General features: G+C 40.7%; 2 protein-coding genes across 2 annotated transcripts in view; one reads left to right on the forward strand and one right to left on the reverse strand.

The window, feature by feature from the left end:
- Positions 1-9329, forward strand: part of TMEM132A (transmembrane protein 132A) — a 36641-nt gene extending 27312 nt beyond the window's left edge. Inside the window, exon 12 of the mRNA XM_058155204.1 lies at positions 8099-9329. Within this exon, the coding sequence (XP_058011187.1) occupies positions 8099-8226 (128 nt within the window). The 3' untranslated portion in view covers positions 8227-9329. The remainder of the gene's footprint in view (positions 1-8098) is intronic.
- On the reverse strand, positions 1463-22844 carry SLC15A3 (solute carrier family 15 member 3). The gene is made up of 8 exons (XM_058155216.1): positions 22042-22844; positions 19293-19591; positions 16426-16588; positions 11255-11365; positions 9372-9540; positions 2805-2963; positions 2434-2592; positions 1463-2162 (listed from the first exon to the last, which is right to left on the reverse strand). The coding sequence occupies exons 1-8, from the start codon at positions 22606-22608 to the stop codon at positions 2038-2040; spliced, it is 1752 nt and encodes a 583-aa protein (XP_058011199.1). The 5' UTR covers positions 22609-22844; the 3' UTR covers positions 1463-2037.
- Between the last annotated feature and the right edge of the window lie 1687 nt (positions 22845-24531).

The raw sequence follows: 24531 nt of genomic DNA on the forward strand, positions 1-24531 counted from the left end.
GCAACCAGCATTTATCTATGGTGGTTGCACTTTCCCAAGGTCATGTGATCACTTGCGAACTTCCCAGCCCGCTTCCGACAAGCAAAGCCAATAGAGAAAGCCAGATTTGCTAATTGGGTGTGACTCACTTAATTACCACCTTGCTTAGCAGCAGAAATTCTGGAACTAATTCCAATTGTAAGTCGAGGACTACATGTAGTATAAAATCAATTCCTAGCAAAGAACTCTATCAGCATTTCTCAACCTCAGCTACTTTCAAGATGCATCCCAGCCGGAGATGGCCAGGGAATTCTGGAAATTGAAGTCCATGCATCTTAAAATGGTTGCGTTTGAGAAACACTGTTCTGTCTAGTTATTTACTTATCTTTGCAACTAGGAGGCAGTTTATAGAAAAGGAAAACGCAGAAATGGATTTATGACATGTACTAACAGGCACTGCTAGGCAGTGGGGAATGTGAATTGCTAAATCAACATCATGCAGGATGTAGCATCTAACTAAACAATAGTGCTCAATTGAGGGCAATAGCATATTGGGTGATACAGCTGGTGTATAAATCGCACAACTGATATATGTTTGGTTGCTGCTTCCCTAGGCTTACTAGCAGCTACACTGGGTTCACTTCTCTTCCAGGTGCAATGGGGACTTCCAGGTTCACTATTCGGTCCTTGTACTTTTCCAGTGCATATAGGCAAAAGAGCTTTTGGGAAAGTTGCTTTTCATAACCTTCCATGTTGTATCTGCTAAAATTTTTCTCTTCTATACAACAATTTCTAGACTTCTTGCATTCTAAAAATCATCAGCTCTGAGCAAACCTTCCCCAGCTGCCTTAACCAACTTTCTCCTTCCTACTGTCTCCTCACATACTACAGTAAACTACAGATCATTAATTGCATTTTTTTTCCAGATTAAATTTCATGTTACTGCTAAAATAGCTTTACTTCTCATCAATCCTATACGCCTGGTTATGTCTAGGATTATACAAGTGTGGAGAGTATACAGGATGGTCTTGAAAGACAGAAGGCAGATCTGTTACCAAGGCAACAATCAGACAAGTATGGCTTGAGTCCAGGCCAAAAAAGAGATTTACAAAAGCACCTCAGACAATTCTCCCACTCCTCTCTCTGTTCACATAAAGATAGAAGAGGGAGGCATAAGATTTAGTTATTGTAGCTATTTTAATAAAAATAGATTTAGCCTCATTTGATATCTGTTTTTAATCTGGTCTACTTTATGAGGCAAACAACTGGTGAACTGCCAAGAATGAAATTTTTTAGAGTTAACACTAATTTGAATTTTAAAAATTCAAGAGCAAACTGAAAGCTTGGGAAGCTGAATCTGAAATAAGCAACCCCAATACAGTAGGTTTAATGTTCCAGTCCAGATCAAAAACTTAAAAGTATTTTCTCTCTCCTTCCCTCCCTCCCCCCTCCCTCCCCCTCCCTCCCTCCCTCCCTCCCTCCCTTCCTTCCATTTTAAGTAACTATGGCATCTCTTTGGATCTGCACATGCTGGGCATTTTTCATACCAATTACTTTGGGGAAATCTCTTTTTCAATTTTGTCTCTAAGATTTTGCCATTCTTGCCATCCTGAAAGGAATAATGGATTTCATATCAATTTCAAACAATTTCCTGAAAGGTGTTTGCTTTTTAAAAAATTTTAAAGATTTTTAAAGATAAAGATGCATTATATGATGTGTAATATGATATTTCTGTACTCTTCAGTATTATGAAGAGTTAAATATGATCTGTTTAACTTACATTCAGTAGTTAATATCTTAGCTTCAATCTTCCCATAACTCCACTGTTCATATTGAGTTTCTGGAAAACATTAATACCTCACATAAAAAACTGTAGTTCTTAGTACCCTGATTAGCTGTCATTGTCAGTAATCTGGATTACTTTCTCTTAATTTTCATTAATATAGCTTTCACAACATTTGAATCAGTTAACTTTCTGCAGCAGTCATAGCATTGAACATCATGATGAGAAGCATGTGTGCCTTCTTGCAGTCCTGAAAAATGTGATCAGTTGTTCTCTCAGCTGGTGGATCGCTGTTGACGCTCATAGCGGACGGAGATGAACATAAAGAGGATGCATGTTACTGCCTGAATCCCACCTAGGAGGAAGAAATAATAATCCATCCGACATTTGTTGATGTTTCCTAGACAAGAAAGAGAGAGAAAGAAAGCCTTTAGTATACAGCAGCAGAAAGATGTCTTCTTGCATTCTGAAGCCTTCACAAGTCCAGGAATCCTTTGTGTACAACAGTCTTTTGACAACACGTTTTAAAATAATTTTCTCAAGGTCTTCTCCAGTCTATCTGCTGTTGCCACAAAATATTCAACTTTGCTGGAGAACAGTGAAAACTCTTTAAATGGCTTCTCCATTCTCCTTAGTGGAGGAAGGGGCTAAACGGTATTGCAGATGCTCACCGAAATCTTCTGGGCAGTGCATCCAACCACTGGTTGGCAGGGAGAGTAAACTCAGGAGGCCAGATCCTAAAAGAGATCCAACTCCAGAAATGAAGAAAAAAAGACCCATGATTGCTCCTTGCATGGTTCTGGGAGCTTCAGAATAGGCAAATTCCAGCCCTGGAAAAGTAGAAAGAATTCAAAGGATTAGCAATCTAGATGAGCACATTTAAAGGAGGGTTGAAGGATAGTTCAAGGCTTCTGAAGTCATGATGAGAACTCTGTGCTTTTTCGTCTTTTGGTGCAACTAGCTGTACTACATTCGGATCAGGAAATTCTGGTTTAATGCTGATATAGGAACAACAGGGTCAATAAAGCCTTCCCTGGCTTACCCGGAATGCTGGCAAAGATTTCACTGATTCCAATGAATAAATATTGAGGGATTTGCCAAAAAATGGAGAGTGGGGCTGCGAAGTATTCATCTTTCCCAATTCGTTGCGTGATTGTCTGGTTGTTGTTCACATATTGCAGCCGCTTAGTTTCCAGGAAACCTAGATAGGAGAAAAGCATTTGGACCCAGAATAAGATATTGTGAAGAACATTCTCATAGATGAGGCAGATTTTTAAAAATTTGAAAATAAGTGGTCATATCTTTGTTATATTAGGTATAAACTATTTACTGTAGGCATAAAAATACTTACCAGACAACCCATGTCCCATTGGGTTATTGCTTCAGAGATATTTCCTTACCCTAAACAGAAATACGATGAAAAGGGTGGACAAAAAGCATGACCATCTTCCAACATCCTGTCACTTGCTTCCCCTTTGAGTTTCCATGTGCGAATCTGGCAGGCAGCTTTGGAAATCTCCCTTCCCTTCCCTCCCTTTCCCTTTCCTTCTCTGCAGGCAGATAAGTAACTGCTGAGGGAGTGGGGGGAGGAAGGGATTGTGAGACAGGTTGAAAAACTGTTATGGAACTTTAAAAATAAAGATCATGTGACCTCAGTAGTAGCCCAGCAGTGCAGCAGCAGCCAGTAACACTAAAGCAGTTACAACTTCCCCAAATTTCATTCCCTCTGGAGTTGTGGATTTTAGACATAATCTGTAAATAGCCCATTTGAGGTACCGTGGTTCAAAAATCATTTCCCAATGATGCACTGTTTCGCCCAGTTAAAAGCCATGGCGAGAGTTTTAGTAGTATATAGATGAAAGTATCTCTAACCAACAACTCAGTAAGCTCAAACTGCCCAAGGAGCTGCTGATCCAATTCTACAGAGGAATTATTGAGTCTGTCATTTGCACCTCTATAACTGTCTGGTTCGGTTCTGCAACCCAACAAGAAAAACACAGACTTCAGAGGATAATTAGAACTGCAGAAAAAATAATTGCTACCAACTTGCCTTCCATTGAGGACCTGTATACTGCACGAATCAAGAAGAGGGCCGTGAAAATATTTGCAGATCCCTCGCATCCTGGACATAAACTGTTTCAACTCCTACCCTCAAAACGACGCTATAGAGCACTGCACACCAGAACAACTAGACACAAGAACAGTTTTTTCCCGAAGGCCATCACTCTGCTAAACAAATAATTCCCTCAACACTGTCAGACTATTTACTGAATCTGCACTACTATTAATCGTTTCATAGTTCCCATCACCAATCTCTTTCCACTTATGACTGTATGACTATAACTTGTTGCTGGCAATCCTTATGATTTATATTGATATATTGACCATCAATTGTGTTGTAAATGTTGTACCTTGATGAACGTATCTTTTCTTTTATGTACACTGAGAGCGTATGCACCAAGACAAATTCCTGTGTGTCCAATCACACTTGGCCAATAAAATTCTATTCTATTCTATTCTATTCAATAGTATACCCTGTATAAAAAGGAGCCACATGAAGCACTTCACACACACTTGTGGGCTGATCCTTGTCTCAAGTGTACAGCTTTAATTTGGTCCAGAATTTGTTCTTATTTCAGCCTATGATACAATGAATAACCATCTCCAAAGCTACCATTTGAAAGTATCTGTTTTCTTTTACTTTCTTAAGTGTCCAGATTGCAACTTTTCAGAACAATATCAAGACAGACCATTCAAAATTTTAACTGGTAACCAGGACATTGCTCTCTTTACATCCCCCACATAAAGCAGATGAAGAACTATTGCGGTGACGCGGGTGAGACGGCTGAGGGTGGTCTTGGTGACATTTTATGGGATGAGTTTGACCCTGTGGCTCCCGAGGACATGGACAGGTTGTTGGGTAGGTTGAATGCCACCACTTGTTTACTGGACCCGTGCCCCTCCTGGTTGGTGCTGGCCACTCAGGAGGTGACACGAGGCTGGCTCCAGGCAATTACGAGTGCTTCCTTGGTGGAGGGAGTCTTCCCGACTGCCTTGAAAGAGGCGGTGGTGAGACCCCTCCTCAAGAAGCCTTCCCTGGACCCGGCTGTTTTAGGTAATTATCGTCCGGTCTCCAACCTTCGCTTTGCGGCGAAGGTTGTAGAGAGTATGGTGGCATATCAGTTTCCCTTACACCTGGATGAAACTGTCTATCTAGACCCATTCCAGTCCGGCTTCCGGCCCGGTTACAGCACTGAGACGGCTTTGGTCGCGTTGGTGGATGATCTCTGGAGGGCCAGGGATAGGGGATGTTCCTCTGCCCTGGTCCTATTAGACCTCTCAGCGGCTTTTGATACCATCGACCATGGTATCCTGCTGCGCCGGTTGGGGGGATTGGGAGTGGGAGGCACCGTTTATCGGTGGTTCTCCTCCTATCTCTCCGATCGGTCGCAGACGGTGTTGACAGGGGGGCAGAGGTCGGCTCCGAGGCGCCTCACTTGTGGTGCCGCAGGGCCGATCCTCTCGCCCCTTTTGTTCAACATCTATATGAAGCCGCTGGGTGAGATCATCAGTGGCTTCGGTGTGAGATACCAGCTGTACGCTGATGACACCCAGCTGTACTTTTCCACACCGGGCCACCCCAACGAAGCTATCGAAGTGTTGTCCCGGTGCTTGGAGGCCGTACGGGTCTGGATGGGGAGAAACAGGCTCAAGCTCAATCCCTCCAAGACAGAGTGGCTGTGGATGCCGGCATCCCGGTACAGTCAGCTGAGTCCTCAGCTGACTGTTGGGGGCGAGTCATTGGCCCCGATGGAAGGGGTGCGCAACTTGGGCGTCCTCCTGGATGAACGGCTGTCTTTTGAAGATCATTTGACGGCCGTCTCCAGGAGAGCTTTCTACCAGGTTCGCCTGGTGCGCCAGTTGCGCCCCTTTCTAGACCGGGATGCCCTATGCACGGTCACTCACGCCCTCGTGACGTCTCGCCTGGATTACTGCAATGCTCTCTACATGGGGCTCCCCTTGAAGGGCATCCGGAGGCTGCAGTTAGTTCAGAATGCGGCTGCGCGGGTTATAGAGGGAGCCCCTCGTGGCTCCCGTATGACACCAATCCTGCGCAGACTGCACTGGCTACCTGTGGCCTTCCGGGTGCGCTTCAAGGTTTTGGTAACCACCTTCAAAGCGCTCCATGGCATAGGGCCGGGTTATCTACGGGACCGCCTACTGCTACCGAATACCTCTCACCGACCCGTGCGCTCTCACAGAGAGGGACTCCTCAGGGTGCCGTCAGCTAGGCAGTGTCGTCTGGCGATGCCCAGGGAAAGGGCCTTCTCTGTGGGGGCTCCCACCCTCTGGAACGAACTCCCCCCAGGACTCCGTCAACTTCCGGACCTCCGAACCTTCCGTCGCGAGCTCAAGACACATTTATTCATCTGTGCAGGACTGGCTTAGATTTTAAATTTATAGGGGTTTTAAATTGGTTTTAATATTTATATTTATATTTTTTAATAATTTGGCATTAGAATAAGTTTTTTAATGATTATCTTAATTTGTATATAAATATTTTATGTGCCTGTGAACCGCCCTGAGTCCTTCGGGAGATAGGGCGGTATACAAATATGAATAATAAATAAATAAATAAATAAATAAACTAGAAGAACAGATTATGTTTGGCAAGGATGAGAGCTGTAGATTCGGTGAGAGATTGATGGGGTTCAAGGAGATCACTGGAATATCCTCAGAACAGCCATGGGCTGTCATCAGGGACAGGTTGGGATGCCAGGCTCTTGAACATTCATTCCCTGAAGAGTATATAACTAAGTTGGCTTAAATGTTAATGATCAAGATTTTTAATTACTGAGGCACAGACAGTACCATACAGAATGAAGGCATTGTTCCCTTGAGTCAGGCACCTATTAACTACTTGATTGATTGACTACATTTTTATACTGCCAGACTTTAAAAAAAACTAACTCCTTACATTATACATGATACCTCAAAAAAAAAGATTACAAATCAAGGTAAAAGAAGATCTATAACAATATAAGTGCATCATGATGACTATTCCCTGTACAAATCTCCTCAGGACTGCTTTGTTCTGGAAGGCTAACAATGAAGGAAGTAGCTTAATTTTCAGAGGAAGATTATTCCATAATATGGGAGTTGCAACTGTCCATGACCCTTCAACTTGTGAATTTAGGATGCATTAAAAGATGTTGATAGTGCTGGGTGAGCTTGCTACTTCTATAGAGAAAAGGAATCCTGTATGTACCCTGGTGCCAAGCATTACAAGGGTTTATTATAGGTCAAAAATAGCACTTTGAATTGCACCAGGAAAGCTACTTGTAACTAGTGCAGTAACCATAAAACAGATGTTAGCTGATTACGGTAATTTTGATTTGCTAATACAGAGGCTGCTGTATTTTTCAAGGAGGTGTAGAGCTGATTACAGTAAACCAAATTGGGGCACAGTGTCAACAATTACATGAGTAGCATTTTCATACAATGCAGAAATGGTTTGCATTGCCATTTTTGAGGTGCAGAAACGAATGTAGCCAACATTCCATTTAGCTGTAAGGAGAAATAGGTTGTTAAAGCTTTGTTTGCTCTAAAATACAAAAAAGAAAGCAAGAAGATGGAAATAAAAAGAAAAAAAACACAAACAAGAGGAAAGGAAGAAACAAGAGGAAATTAGACGTTAGTGTTTTTTTAGCATTGCATTAAACTTTGACTACATAGAATAATATTAGCCCATCTTTCCTTTATGTCAATAGAAAGCTAATTCAGAAATACATATTCATTATATCATTAACTGGTTTCTTTTGTATATCGAGTGAGACATTGTTTTCATGTCACTTTCGTAGCCTGTCATTGGTAGAACTACTTTCGATGCCATCTCTGCCTTTCAAATAGAACTTATTCCATATCTGCCATTACTTCCATAACATCTTTTGGACAATCTATCCATGGAAGCAAACATTATTATTGACATTGTTGATACTAACTTCTGATTCCATTTTTCAAAAGTGTCCATCAGTATTTTCAATGTTTTAATGTTTTCTTTCATTTTACAAATCCCAATTAATTAGCTGGTTCATGTATTTTTCTTCTTTAACAAAAAATCTTTAGTTCCCTCTAGTGTCTAATTTTTAAAATTGCTTATCTTTATTATATCTTGCTAAAAGTCCAAACAAATCTATTTCCTTTGGGAAGGACTCTTTACAATTAAAATTAATTAAATTTAAAAAGTGATTAGAAAAGAAAATTCATGAACCTAATGTCATTTAAAGGGCAAAAATCACATTTATGATCGGCATGACTGTTCTTGTTGTCTTTCAGTTCTCAAAATCTACTGGGAACTACTGTTTTGTGGATTTCTTGTGAGGAGCATCTATTCAGAGTGCATGTGGATGATGTCCCATCCTCTTTTGTCCAGAGAGGTTCTGAAGAGCTGGTCTACTCAATGACTCTTTGTTGTTTCCTGCAGCCATTGGCTCAGGTTTTTGTGGAGCCTTCTTCAGTCTGCCATTTTTTCCTCTGGAGAGTCTTTTTATAGCTCATTTTGAAACAAAATATCTGATCCTGTGGGGATCTCTTGCTGGTGCTCTTTCATCATAACATAATTTCTTTACAGAATCCTATACCTGATAAATTCAGTTCTTCATACATTTACTGCTGACTGATATCCTACCTTCCATAGTGCTTTTAGTGTTTTCAGTGCATAATTCAATGTTACATTAGCAGATTTAAGCTTTATTCATCTTCCCAAAATCATAAAAAATGTATGATTATTAACAAATCTATGTATAGCAACATAAAACTGGACAATCAGGGGACAAACCCATACCATATATCTAAGTATCTCCTCCATAATTTTATACTTGTAGAATTATGAAGTTGGTAGACAGTTTTTTTTCTAAATATTCTCTGATGGGTGCAATAAATATGAAAAAAAATCTTTTGTTGAATTAAATTTATCTTACAATTATAGAAACTGTTTATTTAATTTTATTCCAAACTTCTCACAAATGACCAATACTCATCTTAGTAAACCTTTTAAATACTATGCATTTTATATACTGTATATACTGTACATTCAAAATCATTCAAAACAATTTTAGTACTAACAGTCACTCAGGTATAATATATGCAGCTATTGGAGTTGGATCAAATTATGAAATTAGAAGATTTAATTGAATGAATGGTCATTCTGTAGCTTTAGACATTACAGATTGTTAGAAGCTTTTTCCTCTTAGGCTGATTAAGATATTTTTAAAATGTTCAGACAACAAATAATAAACTGATTTTCACAAATATCCAGAGACAAGTTAGTCTAGCAGGAATACATAATAGCTGTTCCAATTAATTGAATAACTTCATAATTTACTAAATGATTATGGTGCATTAATCACTTTTGGTTTAGACCATTCATTCTAAGCAGCATTTGCTAAGTTTTCTTCAAGAGGCCCATTTATGGCAAAAGCCAATATGTCAGGCCAGGCAAACCAGGTCATGACCAAATCATGGCTGGTGTTTCTTTTTTTTAACAGCCTCCTCTGCTTTAGGGGTAAGGAATGTGAGGTTAGTACAAGGTTATGAATGAAGTGCTTACCTGCTAATAGGACTGAGCCAAGGCCAAAGATCATGCCTAGGGCCATTCTCCTCAATGCTGATGGCAACAGCTTTTTCTTTGCTAGGAATGGGTCTATCACCCGGTCCTTCAATGGAATGAGGATCAACAGAACCGCTACATTGGCTAGAAGGAGCCAGGCATCTGGAAACTGAAGAAAGAGTGAGGAAAAGAATGTAAATATTATTCTGCATCTTCCAAACACTTTTAAGGTGTTTGGTAATGAATGAAATTCATCGAGTTTCTATGGACTAGAATCTGAGTCTCATTGCTCCTAGCTCAGCAACTTAACCACAATTTCTATTTGAGCTCTTTTTCATTACACAAAAAGGCTGGGTTTTTCTTTTTGTTTTGGACAAAACAAAGAGTCTAAAGAGTCAATGAACAAAACTAAACTGTAATATTTATAGACCTATGCAGTTTCACAGATGTTTCCAATACTTGTGCAACTGCTTATATCTTTCAAGTCCCTTACTACTAACAGCATCAGGAATGGCTACTAGAAGTGATACAAAAGTGCTAGGAGATGTGGATAGAGTTGTAAATTGAATACCCACTGATGTACCATAACGCTGATTGTTTTAATGTCAGATCCCCTCAACTAGCACACATTCTCAGTTCTTGTCCAGGCTTGTGAATTGTTTCTCCACCAGGCAAATAGAGATCACCTGAAATCATATTCTACTCCTTCTAACTCTCCTGGATTGATTATATACAAGCAAGAAGCTTTCAGCACACGGTTCCCACTGAAAGTGATTTGCAATAAGCAAAAAGCTTATCTTGATTACTTTTATCCAGACATTTTAATAGATTTCAGCAGAACATCCTATTTCTTAGTCATGTGAATCAGCCTTCAGCAAGACAGTTGGGTAAACTGGGGCAGTCAAATCTGTTAGCTGGGGCAGGGAAAGATGTGTGGTGAATGATTCAGTGATTCAAATTAGCTGTGCTGCATCATATATGTGCGGAACCCTTCCCCCTCTATTTTTAGGGGGAGGAGGGATAGTATGATTTTGGGTGTGGTTATGGTTCAAGACAACATTCCGCAGATTCTTGGCAACAATGAGCAACCATTGCTTCAGAGTTCAGATAAATTATAGTAGAAGCCTCTTAACCACAATCAAATATATTTACCAGCTAGATTTAAATTCATGGTGATGGGAGTACAAATTAAAAGAAGAAGCAATTTATTTTCATCCTGAAATAACAGGGTCACTTTGAGGAGAAAAAGAAATTGAAATCATCAGCGTTAGTTTTTTTAGAATCCTCACTATCCTATGTATACACACGCTCTTCTAATGTTTCAGCAATTCCTCTACCACAACCCAGCTTGTGGCTTGAGAGAAAATAGAATTGTCTCCCATCTATGGCAGGGGTGTCAAACTCACGCCATCATGGCGGTGTCACATGATGTATCAAGACTTTTTCCCCCTTTGCTAAACTGGGCATGGGCATGGCTAGTGCATGACACCCTGGAATTTGACAGCCCTGATCTATGGTAACCAAGGTCTATGATCTTAACTATGACATATGCAGTTGGTCAGGAGATTTCTCTCTGGTTATAAAATTAGGGATTGGACTTGGATTCTTGGAGACGAAGACAACTGAAAGGATCTGTTTCATACAGCCTCATTCCATAAACAATCACTTCCCTTCTACCCAACAGAGCTATTTATCTCTTAACACATCTACATTTGATGGTGGCCCTTTATGTGAGCTGTTGGACACTTAGAGCTTCTCCATCAGAGGGACCTTTATTATGATTTCAGAGGGCCAACATACTTCTGAATGACTGAATGAAAGCCAAACTTCTTAGAACATAACAACCCAAACCAATTGGCTCACCTGCCCCATAGCTTACTTACCATATAGACAGTCCCTTTGGTTACTGAGAGTGCACTGTTATTCATATGACTATTTTGAAAGAAGTTGGGGATGGAGAGATGGAGACCCTGCAAGTAGTAGGTTGACTGCATCTAAAATAAAATCCAAAGTGACATTGTTAAAGAAATAAACACAAGACCTAAATGTTTTCTATATGGAGCTTTCCTATAATAAAAATAACATACACTAAACTTGGCAAGCCTGAGACATGTCAAACCAATTCCCATATTCTCTCAGCTAATATGTCCATTTGTTATGGTGGCTGGAGATGATGGGAACTGAAGCTTAAAATATTAGAAAGGTTTTACATGCTGCTTGCATTGCACATTTGGGGCTTCACTTGTTTGTGCAGCCCAGTTGCTGGCAGGCCAAGGCTCAGTGTCGGTCCACTGGAGGTTGGGGATTCCTGATATAGACAGCAATTTATCCTTTCAAAGCACTTGGGGAAAATGGACCTCTGCTCTCCTCTTTAAAAAAGCCCAGTCAAAATACTATCATCCATGCACCAGACTGAAGTTAATAAGTTTTGAAGTTTTGAATTATTTGGGGGAAAATTAATGTTCTTATCCAGAACCTTAAAAGAGGACCCTATCCATCTTCATGGAACAATGAGTCTTATTATCTACACACTTCACATAGTAATGCCAGCATCCTGTAATAGGGACTTAGTAATATCATAACATGGGTAATTAGATATGGCAATTATGACATGGGATGAGCTGGAAAGTAGTTTAGACTATCAATTCCTCTAGTGGTGAAATGCACTTACCTTCGCTAGCAGTTCAGAAATGTGAGTGCACATGCTCGCGCACTATGCTAACATGTACCTCTTCTGCACATGCGCAGAGCCTTCTGCGCATGTGCAGAGGATCAATGGGACATAATGACATCCTGGTGGGTGGGCAGAGCTTCCCACTGCCGGCCCTACTGGTTCAGGCGAGCCAGATAGATCCGGCCGAATTTCACCACTGAACTCCTCCCCCGCCTGCCCCCAGTCAGTAAAGGAAACATATGAAAGTATCCCTGACTAATGTTTGTTAATTTTCTGTATGAACACATCTAGTGAAAATGAACTCTCTTGTCTTGATATTTGGTTCATTGTTGAATTGCTGTTGAGAAACTTTCCCCAACATTCATAGATACAAATGTGATTACACGTAGATGATTAGCACACAGGTTGTCTCTGTTCCTATGCATGCTCGCTTAATTTATTTTTCTTAAATGAAGAACTTTAAATTTATTTGATTTGCATCCCAAATTTATTATTTATAAATAACTCAAGGTGGCAAACATATCTAATATTCCTTCCTCCTCCTGTTTTCCCCACAACAACCCTGCGAGTTGAGTTGAGAGTGAGTGACTGGCCCAAAGTCACCCAATCAGTTTTTCATGCCTAAGGCAAAAGTAGATCTCACAGTTTCCCAGTTTGTAGATTAACACCTTAACCATGAGACCAAAATGGTTATTAGGCCATTTTTCTAATACATCGAGATAATTTGAATTTTGTCTTTCAGAATATCAGTCATCCCATCTACTTCCTATATCATCTGCTACCTGATTGATGTTTTACAAGACAAGAAATTAAATAAACGTATATATATATCTTATCCACATTACTATATATTCTGTTTGATTTTCACTTAAGTGTTTTGTGTATCATCACGCAGGTTGTTCTGTTGGCATTCCTCCTCCCCCCCACCCCCATTTTCTGCCATCTGGAATGGTTGTGATTGCACTTTTATTATTTCTGTTTTTAGGATCTCTTATTCATCCTGATTGCCTCCTCTGATTAGTTTCTTCTACCAAGGAAACATACTTACGTTTGCTAAAATATGTTGAAATCTAAAATACGCAGTTTATCACTCTTGCCTTAGCTTTCTCCTTTTTCTGAACCTTTCCTTATACAAATTGCATTTCAACAAACTCCTTTTAGTTCTCATTGCTTGCTCACTCACGGCTTCTATCCCAGCTGCCTTATATTCTTTCTACAGTTTCTGCAACAGCCTCTGCTTACTCAGCAGGAAGCACTCAATCGTTCACAATGAGCAGCTAACTATTTTCAGGACACATCATTTGCAATCAACAGCTACTTAAGAGGTGACCTTTTCAACCCATATAGCTGAGCACACTGTCCCTACAGCTCTCCTTTCTCCTTTTTGATGAACCCTATTGCCAAAATAGGGGGAGAAAGTGCTTAAGGATAATCCAGGGTAGTTTTGCCATCTTCTTCTTTTCCTCATTCATGTATCTCTTTAGAATAATTGCTTCTAAATTTTCTTGGCAAATGAAATTCATTGCATAAGAAGGATTTGAAATTCTTTAAAAAAAAAAGACTATAGGAAAAAAAACCAGCCTTTTTTTTTTGTTTTTTTAAGTGCACATTTCATTCAGTTTATTGCAATCATCTATCAATTTTATTGCTGTGCTATAATAGCAAACAGGCATCAGGGGAGAAATGAAAGTGGCAGGCTTCTCTTTTTCTCCAACCAATCTTTCACAACGATTTAGAAAACCTAAAACCTGGCAGGTTGATAGTATTGAGGTGGATCTGCCTACTATTTATTCAGTGGGTTTAATTTGAATTGCACATGGACTGAAGCCTAATGGAATCTGTCTTCCTGCTAACAATTGGGCGGAATTTAACTGAGGGAAAGAACCAAGCTATTTTCATGTTCAGCATGATCAGGCTGGATAGCGTACAGGATTCTCTCTGAAGATTAAGTAAAATCATGGCTATATCAAGTAAATAAATAAACGTATGGATATGAAGGTTGTTTTTCTACACAGAAAAAAATCTACCCCTAGATTAGCCTTTCAGGGGTCTATATCCAATTTAAGGACATAAATATTAGGTGGATGATTTATCCAAAAAAATTTAAGAATAAAAAAAATATGTTTTCACTTCTTAGTATTGGACTCCTCTTAATGCCAACAATATCATTCAATAGAAGCATGGCAACCCTTTCTTCAAATATCCAGAAGAAAGTATATACAATAAAATAATTGCATTTTGGTTGGCTATCTTATAACTAATTCCCTAAGGGGCAGGAATATCCCGCCACACCAATGAATGTTTCATTAAAATGCTTTTTTTTTCTTTGAAAGAATTTCTAAAGGAAATGTTCTTTTGTGAAATTGAATGAGTAATGATAGAAAAAAACACACGCAAAGGGAAACTTCTTTTCCTGGCATGAGTTGAAATCTTTTTTCTACATGTTCAAAAGATTCTTTCTTGCTCTCCTGCCTCTCGACAACATTTCAAAGATCAAACTTGAATTGCCACGAATGTGCAATCTACAGAAAGCAGCAGCCACCCCAGGATTCACATTGTATATACAGGCTGCCACCCCAAAATTACAATGTTAATTGTCCTTCACCAGAGCATTACTGAAATTGACCATACAAAGAAATGCATGGCATGGAAAAACGCATAACAAGGACTGAAGGCTGGTGATGAAGCACATATTTTTCATTTAACAGATACTGTGTTTCCCCAAAAATAAGACCCAGTCATATATTTGTTTTGCCACCAAAAAAGGCACTAGGTCTTATTTTGGGGAGATGTCGTCTACTGACTCACCTTGCAGCAGCCCTTGGCCTCCATTTCGTGTCAGAGCACTTCAGAAAAGGCCTCTGCAGCCAAGAAATAGGCTCGGGATTGATGCACGTGACATTCCCAGCCTCGTTTCACCATCAGAGGCCTTCAGGAAAGGCCTCTGCAGCTGATAAAAGAGCTCCAGATTGACGCACGCAAGGCCAGGAGGCAACTGTCCAAAGGTAAGTACCAGTAGGGCAGCTCCATCCCCCCATCCCCACCCTAGCTTGATTTTTACACGTGTGCTCACCCTACCCCTTTCACCCTGGAGTGGGTGGGGTCTTAAGTAGGACTTATTTTGGGATAGGCTTATATTGGGCGCACATGTAAAAATCAAGCTAGATCTTATTTTCAAGATAGGTCTTATTTTCAGGGAAACACGGTATCAGATTCAGTCTTTGGCATTTCCTGGAAATATGAAAACAGGTTTTATGAACCACTGGCCACAACCTAACATTAGAATACACATCTTCCAACTGGGCAACATTATACTTTCTCAAACCCTCAAAACTGACCTGCAGCTACTTTTGAGGGTCTGACTCGATGAGTGCAGGAAGGGGCACGATCAGCCTGCACAAAATTCTGCACTTAATAAGGGCAAAGCAATTCTAGTCCTCAGAGCCTCGTTTACCCCAAGGCCTGCCCTGGGGCACAGCCAGACAGCATGCTGAAGTGATATCCACCAGTTCTTGAGCCAACAGAATATTATGTTTAATATAAAATTTCCTTGGAACAATAGTTATAGCCATCTGCCAGGTTACCCCACTAACACGTTGCAGCAAATGTGAAGTGCTCCATACCTATGACCCAGTTAATCAGGCAGGACTTTGTATTTTTAGGTACACATCTCTAAGGTTAAAAAGTTTTTTTTTTTTTGAGGGGGGGAATACAGATGTATCTAAACTATCTACTAAAAAATGTTTTTAACATTTCTGAAGGTGCTACCTCTTTTCTGAGGCACCTGTGAGACAAAGAATCCTCTAATAATTGCATTAACCTGCAAAGAAGAAAAATGCATCTGTTTGAATTTCCTTTTTTACTGAAATCAACATCAAGAGCCTTCTCTGGCGATCCCCTGGGGTGAAACTTGCAAATGGTGAAGAGAGAACATTTCTAAATGGCCCTGCAATCAGGGAAGGCTTGCCCAAAGAAGCTGCTTGTTGGCCATTTTTTGGGGGGGTAATTTGGTTGCTAGGCAACTCCCTTAAACAGTTAAAATAAAAGGCTTCTTCTGATGCTGAGTTTTTGCTGCCGTCCTTGCACATCTTCAGTTTTAACAAGTTCATTTTTACGCTATTACTGTTTAATCTTATTGTACAATTGCGCGTAGATAAATAGATAGCGGGGAAAGATGGAATATAAATCCCTAAATAAATACTAAGTAAGTGCTTACTATTAAAATGCAAATTAAAACTGGCATCCTCCTCAGATTCCCAGCTAAATGCTGCCTCCCAGAACACCACAAGCCCCTATTGCTTCCCTCTGCTGCTGGCATTATTGCCCATCAGTCAAGGCATCTTCCCATATGAAAGAAATAGTGTCCTGTAGGGTGGCTACCTGGAAATAAACCATCCAATAGGGGATGAGAGTCAGCAGAACTGGCAGGATCTTTGCCATCACATGGAGGTTGGAGGCGTGTTCACAGGATGACCCCTTAGGCTGGTTGCTTTCCCTTGAAAGGGGATTGGGGCTGTCTGCTTCCAGCAGGGGATTCCTTGCCCTGTAAAGAAAAGGGAGGAAGGAAGATGTTGGGTCTAAAACAGCTTTCCCCAAGATGGAGAGCCAGCTTCTAGATGGGTCAGATTACATATCCCATAATCCATAGCCAGCTGAAATCTGTTGTCTGATCACTGAAAGCACCAGACAGAGAACAGATTACTTCAAGTTATAATTTTTTATTTATTTATTTATTTATTAAATTTTTATACCGCCCTTCTCCCGAAGGACTCAGGGCAGTTTACAACCATAATAAAAAACAACAACAATATACACATAAAACTATAATTAAAAAACTTATTATATAAATGGCCGCATTAAAACATTTAAAATAAAACCCCGAATTACAGAATGTTAAAACATTAAAACTAATTAAAATCCTATTAAAATCCTATGCCAGTCCTGCGCGAACAAACAAATAGGTCTTCAGCTCGCGGCGGAAAGTCCGAAGGTCCGGCAGTTGCCGGAGTCCAGGGGGAAGTTCATTCCAAAGGGTGGGAGCCCCCACAGAGAAGGCCCTCCCCTGGGGGCCGCCAGCCGACATTGCTTGGCGGACGGCACCCTAAGGAGTCCCTCTCTGTGCAAGCGTACATAATGAACCCCTCCCCCCACAAAAAACCCCTACTTACATCCTGGAATTGAAATTCCAATGTCTAGAACCCCCACCTGGTCATGCGATGAAACTTTGGGTGCTTGGCACCCAGCCTGCATTTACAGCTGTTTGAAACACCCTGCGGTCAAGTGACTGCAATTTACAACATTTTGGCCAGAAACCAGCATGTATTTCCAATGTTTGGCCAATGTTTGTTTATTTATTTTATTTTATTTATTTATTTATTTATCAAACACGTATATAAGTATAAGACCTCTTAGGAATGGGGTGAGGTCAACAGTAGACAGTCTTTGTGTAACATCTGCCATATTTGTTTAATGACCCCCACAAAAAAGTTTGTAACATCGGGTCTGATCATACGGTGCCCGCTTTAATGACCATCATAACTTATGATTGAGATTGTTGGCTCAATTATAGTAGTAAATTGAGAACTACCAGTAGAATTGATTGCCCAGGTAAAGGCAACTGAAATCTTATCACGAATAATGAGAAAATATTCAGAAGTGGCTCAGGTAGACACTGGTTCACTGAATTATAAAAAAAGAGGAAGAAAAGATACATTGCAATCAGTCTGCCTGTGGAGCTGATTTCCTAACCTGATTTACCTAGCGGGGCCAACACAGTGATAATGTATTGGACTGGCACTGGCGAGACACAGATTCAATTCCTAGTGATGGAAACTCTTTTCCTTAGCTCAATCTACCCCAAAGGGTCACTGTTGTGGGGGGAAATGGGAGAAGGAAGAACTTGGTACACTGCTAGGGGCTCCTGAAGGAAAGGCAATTAGATCTTATAAATAAGTACTTAAACCTTGTTAGCAAAGGGAGCAATTCTCTTCCTACTGTTCACGCTGTCAGAGAAACCTCATGGGTGAAAGACATTGCTCAGTAATTTGGTTCATGATATGAATGCAAAAGTTTCATTTAGCAATTCTGGTCACGGCTGGGAAAACCTAAATTCTAGAAAAGGAGCCACCAGTTATAACAAGATAATATTTTTCCTGAGCTGGATGAACCACTGCTCTGACTCAGCCCTCAAACATTGAGGTATGGTATGAAGTTTAACCAGTTCATTGAATAAACCACAATTTGCCTGGATCACGCAGAATGCTAAGCCGTAAATCCATTGGGACCTGTCAAAATAACCTCTGACTGCCTCACCCCAACATATTATTGCCTTTGGCAGTACGCAAGGCCTAGCAATGGAATGCAGCTTCTTATGTGCCTGGTGAGAGAGGAGTCTGCACTACCACACCTAATGCAATGTTTCCCAACCTTAACAAACTCAAGATATGTGGACTTCAACTCCCAGAATCCACATACCTTAAAATTGCTAAGGTCAGGAAACACTGTCCTAATGCAATTTGCAATTTTCTCTCCCTTATTTGATGCCTCATCTTCTGCAATTTCTAATCATCAAATCCAAATAATAATAGAACAGATCTCTCTCCCCACCCATGATTTAATTGTGGAGTTTCATTTATCCATTTAAGCAAATTAGAAGATAAAATAAATTATTAGTTCATCACTTTAACACAATATGGTCCAACTGCAGGATGAGGTAAGCTATTCCTTAAGGTGGTAGAATGGGCTATATCCTTTCAAGCTGCAGTTAGGAATTGCCATTTTATAATGCTTCCTCATGTATGTTTGTTTGTTTTTTTAAAAAAATTAGTGCTCTGAAAGCAGAAAGCAAAGTCCATTAGTATTTAGACTAGATTACATCCTGTCCTTTTTTGGTGACATTCCACAAGAAGTTCTTTGGATATTCCATTTGCACCATAAAAATAGTAAAGTCTGTATTTACTCAGGAGTTCTACAATTTCCTTCTCCTGGACATGTACCCAAGTCACTGCAATTATTTGCAAGGCGAATCACAGGTTTAAAGAAGTGTATGGCCCAGTCCTAAGTTCAGCGAAGCCAAGTTTACTTCAAAGGCCTTGCCCAAGTAGATGGAAATGCACTGCTGAGATTCATTCAGTTCCAATGCATGAAGATTGCTGCTACCACAGAGGGGACACTAATGCCACACAAGCCACCAGAAATATATGGCAGCATAAAGCCACCTTGTGCGAAGAGGCCTCCGTCTACCTTACCTGATTTTTATGGTGACTTTCTGCAATGCTTTGCCACAACAGCTGTTCTGGAGAGCCAAATGCAACATGGTGAGGACTCGACTGCCAGCAGCTGGCTTTGTGACAAAGATGGGGGCAGCCAGAAGGAAGATTACAAGGGCCAGGGCCAGGCAGATAGCAGGAATGGCATAGCCAATCAGGAAGTCCACATTCTGTTGGATGAAGGCAATTACCAGCAGCGAAAGCACAGCCCCAATGTTAATGCTCCAGTAGAACCAGTTGAAGAAACGTCGGGTAGCTTCCTGGCCACGGTCTGTCACCTGTAATGGAAAAAAAAAACAGAGAGAGAGAGAGAGAACAGAATCAGGCTTGATTGAATTAGTCCTTAATATGCTAAGCCCAGCAAGAATTGTCCAGTTATTTGTTTTTCTCTTTATCTCCCCTCCCCTTCCTTCTTGTATCCAGGTATAATGCATATCCAGATTAGTAAACATTTATATAATTTAGCAATTATATCACGGCCCTTGTGAATTGAAAAAGAATGGCTGTTTTTCTGCTAAAAAACAGAAAATGAGAATATGAGTAAACTTCTCTCATGTTTTATCCCCTGGGAAAGGAAATGAGTCTGTATTGCACTGTACAAAAAGCAGAAGTTCTTTGCATATGGGAAAGTAGGGAAGCCCACGTTCGATAAAGAAAAGGGTAATTGTTGGCTGGTGGGCAAGAGAAGGAATGGTGGGTGGGTATTAAAACTGTCCTTTTCCAAGTGGCACTGGTCTTCCAGCTGTTGAGGTAATAAGTGGCACTGAAAACAGATCCTTAGGCTTACTTGTACTTTATACAACAGAGTCACACATTTGTTTGCATGTTATTGCCTTCATATTGTCTACAGGTTGTGCTGTAGTATGAAACAACTTTAGTTTAAACCTTTATTAGATATACTGGTCTTAAAGCAGCATCCACCCCCACAACATTATCCCAAGGGGTGTAAAATCTCTCATGCCTTGCCACAAACTAGCTTGGAGGTGCAGTCAGCTATTGTGGATCTTATTAGAGACATACTGGGAAGCAGAGGCACATTCTCTGTAGTCACTGGGCATCTTCCTCATCCAGAGTTTATTTTTTATTTTTTATTTATTTTATTTTGTCACACAGTATATATAAGCATAAGCATGAAATAATTATACAATATATAAGCATATATACAAATATGAGTATGTAATAACTATATTAATTGGATATAACGAAAGGAAACAATAGGACAGGAACGGTAGGCACACTTGTGCTCTTATGCACACCCCTTAATGGAGAAGTTAGTTTTCTCCATTAACACTTTGTTTCCCGAGTTCCTTTTAGAGCAGTCATCTCCCCACCTTCCATTCTGATTTGACACCAGCTTCTCCCCCAGCTTCCAACAAGGCCGATGACAAAAGAACAGACCACCAACATTTTATTTAGAGTAAAGGAAGTGTATTTTGTTCTAGTCTGCTTAGCCACCCCAGGTCTCCCCTGTTCCTGCTGCTGTGCTCTGATCGGTAGATATTTCCCCCACTGATGATCTGAAAGGTAACAGGAACAAAGCAGGACTGTCAGCAGTGATTCGACCCCACAGGCATCTATAGAAACGGCAAGGGGGACAAGTAACAAAATGTGTGTCCTCCCGACATAAATCCCATGACCTATATACTTCCATCAGACCTCAGTATGCAACCATGGAGATCATTTCACGATGTCATTATACATGCATTGTCATTTTGCTGTAATACTGGACACAATATTTGTGTCAATTGGGAAATACACCATTTGGATGTGACTCAGAGGCGGGATAGAGATTGACGCAAGGGACAGTAAATTGCCTGACAACATAAGGCCACTGTTTTAATTAAATAGTGGGGAACGGCCCTTGTGAATTGAAAAAGAGGAATAAATGAATAACTTCAGGATTTCTGGAAACAGCGAAAAATTAGCATTACAGAAGTGCTACAGGACTTCTGATTTTCAAAAGAAAAAACCCCTGATTTCAAATCATGATTCAAATCATGAAAATTATGTTTTTCAAAGGAAAAAAAAACTATAAAAACCCTAAAAAACTTAACGGTTGTCCCTGCTTCCACAGAGCAGATTAACCACTGATTGTTTCCCAATTGTTTTACAGAAAGTTTACTGGGTGCTCTTCTTTCCTCCACTCTAAAGATTTTTTTTGGGGAGGGGTGTCATATGATCCTCAGGATTCCTCCAAGGCTGTTAATCTCTCTCACTTCTGCATTAAGAGTGCTGCTACTTTAACTACCTGGCCTAGAGATATTTTGATGGGGAGGAGAATATCATGATGTCATGATTGCTAACATTCTTCAGTTCTAAAACTCTTTTGTCCCTCAGAGCTTTTCCAGCCACCAAGGCTTGCCTTTTCAATCCCGGGTACAATGCCTTTAATTTTCAGAGGCCTTTTCTATCTTTGGCTAGTTAAACCAAAATAGTATTGTGTCTCCCTCTAGTCTTATTGCTTTGAACTTTTTTTAGATGGCAATAATTTAGAAAACGGGTATTGAAAAATATGGCACAAGTATTTGAAATCAGTAAATGCGAAATAATAAAAGATGTTACATGGAATAGAATAGAATAGAATTTTTCATGAAAACACATTTTTAAGGCAAAACCCCGAGGCTTATTGGGACAGAATCATCCCACAACCCAATGAAAAATTTAGTCATAATTCCAAATTGCTTGCCTTGAAATAAAGAAAGGATAAATCAGAGAGATTATCTCTTACCTGATCGGCACCAAATGGAATGAGATTGGCTTTGACGGAGCTGATGCCAAGGGCCAGGATCAGCAGACCAGTGTACAGAAGAGGGGCACAATATGGACTTGGCAGCTCTTGTTTACACTCTGACATGTCACCTTGGCACAAAGGCTGTATAGGGTATGATGGCATCTCTCCACACAACCAGAGGCGCCCCTCCTGTGAGGCCACAGTGGGCAACAGGCACGCTGAGACAAGGTAGAGCAGGAAGCTGAAGACAATAGTCCAGTAGTAGCCTAGGCAAGCATCAGCGAGCCAGCCCCCAATGGGTGAGAGTAGGTAGGAGGCACCTATGAAGATTAAAACTGCCTGAGAAGCCTGGGAGCCACCCCAGTTAAAGGTGCTGCTGTTGAGGTACAAGACAAGGTTGGAGACGATACCAAAGAAAGCTGCCCGTTCCAGGATCTCCACCAGCAACACAGCCAGACAGGCAGCCTTTCTGCCCTCAAAGAGGGATGGGGCTGGCCCTTTGAGCTGGGCTCTTTTCTGCTCTAACAGGGGATTGCACTCCTCTTCAGTTCGCCGAGAGGCCATGGTGGAGGCCTGATCTCAGAATCCTTGTTTTTGCTTCTCTATGGATCTTATTTCTTTGCCATTTCTCTCTGGATCTTTCTATGCTGGCTTTTATTTCCTGATCTCTTCTCTTCTACAAAGCCTTTGAGTGCTGCATTCACTTCCCCATTTCTCCCCTCCAACACAAGCATCACATGAGCGCTCATTTCCCTGAAAGGAAACATTCATGTTATGCTGACCAAGATGGTTTCCTTTTCATGGGAGCCTTTTTCATGCTCCTGCCTCTTTTGCAGCACCACCCCTTTTGCATCTGTGGCACACACACACACACACACACACACACACACACACACACACACAGAGGACCAAACTGCCGTTTTCCTGTATGTCTATCAAGGCAGAACCCCATGACCACATAGCTTTAGGTAGGACCAGCCAGCCCCAAGTGAATTGTCCCTAATGCGATCAATCAAAAACCCTATACATTTATTCCACATTTTCTGCAAAGATTTTTGCAAGTATGGACAAAAAGAATCAAGACAGAAAAAGATTCCCACAGCATTTGAACTTTTATAAAACCCCATGGATGAGTCAGGATGATAATGCAATAATTACTTAGGTACAGTGGTGGGATTCAATTTTTTTTTACTACCGGTTCTGTGGGTGTGGCTTGGTGGGCGTGGCTTGGTGGATGTAGCAGGGGAAGGATACTGTAAAATCTCCATTCCCTCCCCAGTCCAGGGGAAGGTTATAGCAAAATCCCCATTTCCTCCTGATCAGCTGGGACTCAGGAGGCAGAGAATAGATGGGGGCGGGGCCAGTCAGAAGTGGTATTTATTGGTTCTCTGAACTACTCAAAATTGCTACCAGTTCTCCAGAACTGGTCAGAACCTGCTGAAACCCACCTCTTCTTAGGTACTGCCCTATTATCTTCCTTTCTTATAAGAGATCAAAACTTTAATATCCATGCTAATTTATCTTACTTTTGAAGATTAAAAGCTTTAAATACTATTTTTGAAATTAATTTTTGAAAGCATACCTTGCTTTACTCCCCTACCCCACCCCACCAAAGTCCCCTGTGCATCATGGATGGGGAAGGAGTGTTCCTGGGAGGGATGAGCGAAGAACATCTGGAGTGAACACCAAGAGTAAATATTCGCAGCAGGGTCACCCAAAGCATGAAAATCATCCCAGCAGCTCAGTTGAAGCAGGCAGGCATCGACATAGAACAACAAGTGATGTAGGAAGAAGCCAGAGGTAGTTGATCACTCTAGTGACAATGGCAAAGGCATCAATTCATATTGCATGGGACCATATCAGTGGTGAAATCCAAATTTTTTTACTACTGGTTCTGGGCATAGCTTGGTGGGCATGGTGTGGCTTGGTGGGTGTGGCTTGGTGGGCATGGCAGGGGAAGGATACTTCAAAATCTCCATTTCCACCCCATTCCAGGGGAAGGATACTGTAAAATCCCCATTTCCTCCCCACTCTGGGGCCAACCGGAGGTGGTATTTGCCGGTTCTCCAAACTGCTCAAAATTTCCGCTACCAGTTCTCCAGAACCTGTCAGAACCTGCTGGATTTCACCCCTGGACCATATATGTGAAAAAAAAGAAGAAACAAATTAGAAGACAAAACTTCCCTTCCTCTCCAATAAGTACAGTCAATATTAACATTGCTGTCTGTTAAAATAGAACTAAATACTTCTACACTTTCCATGCCTCATCCTGTTTTCTATAAAGTCATCTCTAAATCTTCAATTCTCCTTATTAATGAGCTAAAGCCAATAAGGGTTAACAGAAATAACAACTGAAATATTTATATCTCCATTTCCATTTAAGCAAATTGCCCCACTCTCTTTCTTCAAGTACTAAAATCCTATCCCAATCAACAATTAAACATTATGAAAAATAATCTTACAAATTAATCCACTGTACCTAATTAA

This window comes from Ahaetulla prasina, chromosome 1 (genome assembly GCF_028640845.1).
Source record: "Ahaetulla prasina isolate Xishuangbanna chromosome 1, ASM2864084v1, whole genome shotgun sequence".
Taxonomy (NCBI): Eukaryota; Metazoa; Chordata; class Lepidosauria; order Squamata; family Colubridae; genus Ahaetulla; species Ahaetulla prasina.

Excerpts from the sequence above, each read along its gene's own strand:
- SLC15A3 (XM_058155216.1), bottom strand. The coding sequence starts at position 22,608 with ATGGCCTCTCGGCGAACTGAAGAGGAGTGCAATCCCCTGTTAGAGCAG. Across the intron at positions 16,589-19,292 it reads AAAGTCACCATAAAAATCAG|GGCAAGGAATCCCCTGCTGG; the intron begins GTAAGGTAGACG and ends TTTTCTTTACAG. Across the intron at positions 2,593-2,804 it reads AATCTTTGCCAGCATTCCGG|GGCTGGAATTTGCCTATTCT; the intron begins GTAAGCCAGGGA and ends CTACTTTTCCAG.